The sequence below is a fragment of the Papaver somniferum genome, chromosome 7 (assembly GCF_003573695.1).
Source record: "Papaver somniferum cultivar HN1 chromosome 7, ASM357369v1, whole genome shotgun sequence".
NCBI lineage: Eukaryota > Viridiplantae > Streptophyta > Magnoliopsida > Ranunculales > Papaveraceae > Papaver > Papaver somniferum.
This window is the reverse complement of record NC_039364.1, coordinates 222794460-222801558: the sequence shown is the minus strand read 5'-3', so window position 1 is coordinate 222801558 and position 7099 is coordinate 222794460. Positions and strand designations below refer to the sequence as shown.

The 7099-nt window shown below is 37.2% G+C and overlaps 2 protein-coding genes across 2 annotated transcripts; one reads left to right on the top strand and one right to left on the bottom strand.

Moving 5' to 3' along the window:
* The first annotated feature begins 2438 nt into the window (after positions 1-2438).
* On the top strand, positions 2439-3499 carry LOC113296017 (glutathione S-transferase T2-like). The gene is made up of 2 exons (XM_026544348.1): positions 2439-2792; positions 2885-3499. Exons 1-2 carry the CDS (start codon positions 2535-2537, stop codon positions 3497-3499), a joined length of 873 nt encoding a protein of 290 aa, XP_026400133.1. The 5' UTR covers positions 2439-2534.
* A 1095-nt stretch (positions 3500-4594) lies between these two features.
* Positions 4595-6010, bottom strand: LOC113296016 (protein ALP1-like). Its single transcript, XM_026544347.1, has one exon. It carries the CDS (start codon positions 6008-6010, stop codon positions 4595-4597), a length of 1416 nt encoding a protein of 471 aa, XP_026400132.1.
* Positions 6011-7099: the final 1089 nt, after the last annotated feature.

The window sequence follows — 7099 nt, the reverse complement described above, 5'->3', positions numbered from 1 at the left end:
CGCAGAGGTCTTCGGCATATGCTGCGGTCTAAGCTTGAATACGAAGAGCTATCCTCGCTTATTCCACGAGCTGATTGACACGTGTATATCTCTTGGTATTTAATGCGGGCAGTTGGACGTCCGCTCGTGTCAGACAAGTGTCTCTTGGTCTAGTCACATCCGCGTCAGTCAAACTCTCTCTCAGCCGTTGATCTGGGATCTTCCTCGGGATAGGATGTACTAATACCCAAGGGGTATTATCTGGTGCTCCTCTTTGCCATCATACTTCTGTGATCCTCAGTCCCTGACCGTCAGATCTGCTGACCGGTGATATTTTCTGATGAGATGCTCTTCTAGGTTATGACTTCTTGTTATCATGTTTTGATGTCTCGCTTTGCATGCTTTCCACTCGTCTCTTCCTGTACACGTGGTGGATGATGAAATGTGTACATACAGCCCTCTTACAACCCCTAATCAAAATTCAGTCGAGAAGACTAATCTCGGCTTCCCAAGGTAAGATAATCTTATTGTTCCGACTGTGTTATGGACCTCCTTAATTGCTCGTCGATGGACATTTGTCCGAAGATGCCACAAAATTTGATCGAATGAGGATTGCTGGTATTGAACTCAATCATATTACGTTTATAACTCTCCTATCCGCTTGCGCAGACTTTCCATCGGACAAACCCCCCTCTATATTTGAGCTTCAATCCATTGCTACCTTTATAAATTAGGCATGATCAAAGATTATGTTATGCTGGGTACTGCCATTGTGGATATGTATTCGAAATGTAGGCATCTAAATCTCTCGCTCGTATGGTGTTTAATGAAATGACTGTAAATAATTCGGTTTATTGGAATAGTATGATTGATGGGCATATGAGAAACGGAGATGTTGAAGATGCTATACAGTTGTTTGGTGTGCCTTATAGAGATAAGATTTCCTGGACTGCATTGATCGAAGGGTTTTTTACGAAAGGTCATTTCGAGGAAACTCTTTCATGGTTCAGAGAAATGCAAATTTCTGGAATTGAACCAGATTATGTTACTATTATTGCCATCCTTACTGCTTGTGCTAATATGGGTGTGCTTGGGCTAGGAAAATGGATACACCGATTTGCTTTACAGAGAAATTTGACTAACGAAGTTAGAGTTAGTAATTCACTGATATGTATGCAATATGTGGGATTTTGCTTATCAGGAATTCATTAAAAAAGAAGCGAAGCCGGGTTTCTTAGAATGCTTTGTGGGATTTGCTATGAATAGGAGAGTAGAGGATTCTCTTTATCACTTTTCGTTTTGCATAACTTTGGTCAAGTTTCAGGAAGAGGGGAAAAATGTGACGTGGCACTATATTATTGGCTCAACCACACGAAACGGAAGAAAACAAAATCTGTTTGATTAGAGCATCTCCAATGCTAGGGGTGGAGGTCATCCTATGTGGAGGTGATATTAAGACTTTTTTTTATGGGTCATTCCTATGTGGCTAAGAAAAACAATAATAAGACTTTTTTACCAAAAGTTTCATCTCCAATGCCAATGTCTTGCTACTCTGATTTTTCATACGTGTTAAATAAAATTTCATTATCAAAAAAAAAAAAGAATTGGAGACAAATTCCCCTCGAAATATGAACAATTTTTAGGTTAGATAAAAACCAGGGGGAAATTTCCCTCCAACAGATTTCCCTCCAAGAAATTTCCCTCCAGAGAAAATTAGATTGATATAAATCTACAGATCGGTACCTCTTCCTATTCTCACTTTTCCAAATCCTTTAGGTGTTTGAGATTGAGATAGATTGGAGCAAAAATATTGGTTCAGATAGAGGATTGATCATCACTGTTATCAACTATTACGGTAAAATCTTTTGATTTTAGTTTCTTCTTTTGATTCCTGCTTAGTTAAATTTTATCTTGTTGAGCCCAATCTTCAATATTTAGGAAGATTCAGAGATTTATATCCATTTGGTATACATAATGATTATTGTACTTCCATCACACTATTTAGGTTCAAAGAATGCATACTAGTTGTTTGATCAATGTTCAGTAACTTGTATGATGTATTTACTTGTGCTAAACTCATTAATATTTGGCTTGCTTGTATGGATAGGTGATAAACACGGTTGTTCATGGATTCAACATCTGATGATGATGCCAGACACTCTGACCTATCCAGCACTCAAACTAATGGAGTGAACAATAATGGTGTTACCGAAAACCATAACTCCTCTTCAACACCCAGTGTAAAAGCTCAAAATTATCATGGGTTTTTACAATCAAACCACTTTAGCCTATGTCCACCAACACATCCGAACTTCGCTTTGCATAGAGTTGATGCTCCTTACCCTGCTCAGCAATTTTATGGAACTAGATTACCTTATCAGGGTTTTATGAGAACTTCTCCATTTTTTCCTTATGATTCTCAAAATTCTGATGCTTCGGTAACTACGGTGAATACTGAAACTCCTAATTCTCAAAAGAAACCCAGAAAGAAAGTTACAAAAAACACTAAAGCTCCTCAACCAAACCAACATTCCAATTCCCGTGTTACTTGGACAATGGAGGAGGATGTTGCTCTAACAAAGGCGTGGTTGTATGTAACCCAAGATGCAATAACCGGAAGAGATCAGCCCTCTGATAGAATGTGGAATCGCATTTGGGGTGTTTGGAGAGACAACATGGTGAATCCCGATGGGCGAGGGTGGAACGCCTTAAAATGTCACTGGAAAGGGATACAAACACAAGTGTGCAAGTTCCATGGTATCTACGAAATGTTGGAGAGGCATCCCCCAAGTGGAAACAAATTGCAGGACATAGTAAGATTTGCGTATAATAATTTTTTTATTCAATATGTTTTTATTAGTTTCATTTCGTCATCGTTTCCCATTGTATTTTATGTAATGTGTAGGTAATGGAAGCTAAGTTTTTGTTTGAGGGAAATGATAAAGGACCATTCAAGTATGAACATTGTTGGGAAATAATGAAAGCCAACCCAAAATGGTGTTCTCAACAACTCACCTTAGCTAATTCTTCAAAGAAATTGAAGGTACTTGATGGTGACTCAGTTGACACCGGAACTGCATCTGTACCTAACAATGAAGAAGAATATCTAGATGTTGATGGGGTTGATCGAGGTCCTGGAAGGAAGAAAGCTAAAGAGAATGTCCAGAAAATGCATGATCAAAAAGCTGTAGTTGATATGCTGAGTAGTTATAAAAGTACTCTTGAAAAACAACATGCCATCAATCAACAAAATATGGAATGGAGGGAACAAATGTTTAAAAAAGATTTTGAATTGCGAGAAAAATCTCAGAAATTGAAAGAAGAGACTCAAAAGAGTAAGCAAAAGGCCTATAAGCGAAAGGAGCAAGAAAGAATTTTGAACACTAACCTTGAAAAACTCCAACCTGTACTGCGAATTGCATATGAAAAAATGCAAGCTCAAATATTGAAAGAATGGGAGAATGAAGGCTTGTTTGGTGATGAGGTCATGAACGGCGGTGCGGATATCTCATCTATTTGAACAAGTATCAAGTTTTAACTTGAAGTAGGTTAATTTGAATATTTGCACTGTGGTTCTTTTACCTTTTGTCTTGGTTACAGTTGCTTCCACTCTGTAGTGTGATGCAACTCAACTCTAGTTGTTGGTGTCTTTTACTTTGGTACTTCAATTCTGTTTGGTTGTGTTTTTTCTTTAGCCTTTTATGTTACCTTCTTTGTTTTGAAAATCCTTTTTCAGCGAGTTTCGGTAAGTCGTATGTGTTGTTTGGCACTAGTCAATTGAATTTAATGTTCATAGTATTCAGCCTTAGCAAGGATTTTAAACAGTCTTTATGCTCATATACTTTCTGCAGTCTCTACAGACGTCTGTTTTATCAACTGCAGACTCATTTTAGCTCCCTGGATTACCTGCAGTTGTGTGTGGCTCCATAGATTCCCTGTATTTTCTACAGTATTTGTACAAGTGCAGTATATTACTATTTGCAGGTAGTTTCAGTCTTTTGAATGAATCAGGAGCACACCACTACTACAATTTCCAAAGTGGGAACTACTTCGAATACCAGGTCTTTGATATTGGGTCTCGCTCGCAGTCTGTAAGAGAAGCGGTTGCATTACCTACCTCGTTTTTTAGAGAACAATTAGAGCCTCGCCCCGATTGTAAAAAGTAGTTACAAGATAAAACTGTTGGATTTTTCTAACGAATTGCGCAAATGTTAAAACAACAAAGGGGTACTGGAATTTTTACCTGATCATAAATCGTTTTAATTTAACATATCAGGCGATAAAGTTATAGAAAATGAACTGAGAACTGAAAGGTGATAAAGTTACAGAAAATGAAAATATAACATATCAGGCCATTCTAAATCTGGCAGGAAAGGAGGTGTTGATTTGAAAGCAGAAATTGCAGCACTTGAATCAGATGTCACTAAATTTTGTCGCAGAAATTGCAGCACTTGAATCAGTAGTCACTAAATCTTGTCTGACCAACCCAACACAAACAGAAAAAGAATTGCAAGGATTTCTGCAGTCCAATTAGTAACACAGCCAATTCCTCGTGCAACAACACTAGCTACCACCCCTAAAAAAATTCTCCCGGTGAATCCAGAAGTGGATATCATTAATTTCTAGTAGAGACGTTGCTTTGGTTCGTATGTGTATCCCACAAGTGGTTGATAAGATCAGTTTTCAGTGTGTCATGTGCTTCGGTGCTTCGAACTTGTTTCATTCTATACATCATCCTGCAAACAAGAAAGCGATGATCATGCTCTAAATTAACAAGCCTAACTCTTTCTTCTACATGAGGCTCCCATCGTTCCGGATCAATTCCTTGAGGTTCTTCATTCTCGATAATCATATTGTGCAAGATAATACATGTCTTCATTATTTTACCAAGGTCTTTTTCCTTCCAATTACGCGCTGGTCCCTTTACAATTCTCCACCTACTCTGTAAAACTCCAAAAGCTCGTTCCACATCTTTCCTCACAGCTTCTTGTCGCTTAGAAAATAATTCCTCTCTATCATTACTTGGGTTAGAGATAGTTTGAATTAGTGTGGCATATTTGGGATAAATTCCATCCGACATGTAATACCCCATATTATACTTTTTACCTTGTATTGCAAATTCACAAGGTGGAGCAACTCCATTAATAATGTCATCAAACAGAGGAGATCTATCCAAAACGTTGATGTCGTTGTTCGTACCTGCCATGCCGAAGAAAGCGTGCCAAATCCATAAGTTTTGAGATGCTACAGTTTCTAAAATGAGGGTAGGGACCCTTTTGAAACCATTAGTGTGTGTACCATGCCAAGCCGTTGGGCAGTTTTCCCAGTGCCAATGCATACAGTCAAGACTCCCAATCATGCCTGGAAAACCACGAATCTCTGCTTCCTTAAGCAACCTAGCTATGTCATTTTCATTTGGTTTTCTTAGATACTCTTTCTCATATATTCCGATTATGGCATCGCAAAAACGCTTGAGACATTCAACTGCAGTACTTTCACCAATCTGTATATATTCATCAAGAATATCAGCTGGCAAACCATAGGCAAGCATCCGTACAGCTGCAATCATTTTCTGCAAAGGACTTAAACCTTCCCTTTTAACAGCATCATACCTTTGTGTAAAGTACTTATCATAATTTGTAATATCATGTAATATGCGAATGAAAAGGCTAATATCCATACGAAAACGACGACGGAAATGTTGTGGAGGGTATTTCGAGTCTTCACCTCTAAAGTAATCACGAACAATAAGATTGTGACGTCGTCTCCTATCGCGAACAATTGTGCGTCTACCAAAAGTAGATCCACCATGAGGTCGCTTGTTATCCATTGTCGTAGCTGTGAAAATTATAGGAGTAATTGTTTCAATGGAACTTCTAGAAGATTGTAACTCACCTTCGACCAGCTCATCCATGTCTAACAATCGTTTGGTGTAAGTGGACGAATTTTCGCTATCACAATCAGACGTTAAACTTTCATCAGATTCCCAGATTGAGTTGTCGGAGTCGGACATTGAACCTGACAAAACCATAATTTAAAGTGCACCTGTTAACAGGCAAAAAAAAGAGTTCAATGTGTTGTCAAAGAAACAAAAAAAAGCATTCTGAATTGGTAAACGAACACAAAACCAAAAATTTCCCATCTAAATTTTATTTTCTTCACTTGGAATCAAGAGCATACTTCAGTTATAAATACCAACTAAACAAACCTAATCAAGATCATACTTCAGTTAAATAACCCAAATTGGTTTTACCCACAAATGTCAATTGGATGTGTAATTTGCTTATTCTGTATTTGTTACTGCAGTAACCCAAATCTGATTAGAAATCATTTTATTTCGATTTGACAAAAGTTACATCCTAAATCAAGCAACTAAGAATGATTTAACCATCAGTTAGAAAAAATCGAAATAGGAATTGTACTTGGGTTTATATTTTAAATTATCTTTTTGTGTAATTTGAATGAATATGAATGCTTAATTGATCAATTCCAATAGATTTGGCGGACCATTTGAAGAAATTTTGAACTGATAGTTCGTTGTGAAGGACATGAAAACAATTTCTTATCATATAGATATATGTTCAAGCAAGCTATTAGATTAAACAGGGAGGTTAACAAATAAATCAGGTATAGAAAAGAAGAAAAATATGATCAAGATTTTACCTTAGCCAGAAGCTTCAATCGAAGATGATTGTTCACAGTGAAGAAAAATATTTCGATATGAAAGGAAGAAGAAGATGCAATCTTTGAGATTGTCGCCGAATCGTCTAATTTAAGAATTTTTTTTTTTTTTTTTTTGGAATAAAAATGATGACGTGTCACTGGGTTTGGGGTCAATGAGAGGGTGAAAATATGACTTTCTGGTTTACCCTTGACTGTGAGATGGCAGCCATGTCATTGTCATTTATTAACCTCCATCTAGCATTGGAGACAAATTTTTGGTTGAAAAAGTATTAAATCCTATGTGTCATGTCTATTTAAGACCTCCACCCCTAGCATTGGAGATGCTTATATCTGATTTCAGTCGTTAAACAATCGGAAACTAATAGAATCATAACAGATAACGTTTGCGTACATTTCCAAAAACCCTAGCAAAAAAACTAACAGTAACATATGATCC

What these genes read in the sequence shown, in the direction of transcription:
- LOC113296017 (XM_026544348.1), top strand. Translation starts at nt 2,535, where the DNA reads ATGGAGGAGGATGTTGCTCTAACAAAGGCGTGGTTGTATGTAACCCAA. An exon ending in GAAACAAATTGCAGGACATA is followed by an intron (nt 2,793 to 2,884) that starts GTAAGATTTGCG and finishes TGTAATGTGTAG; the next exon opens with GTAATGGAAGCTAAGTTTTT.
- LOC113296016 (XM_026544347.1), bottom strand. Translation starts at nt 6,010, where the DNA reads ATGGTTTTGTCAGGTTCAATGTCCGACTCCGACAACTCAATCTGGGAA.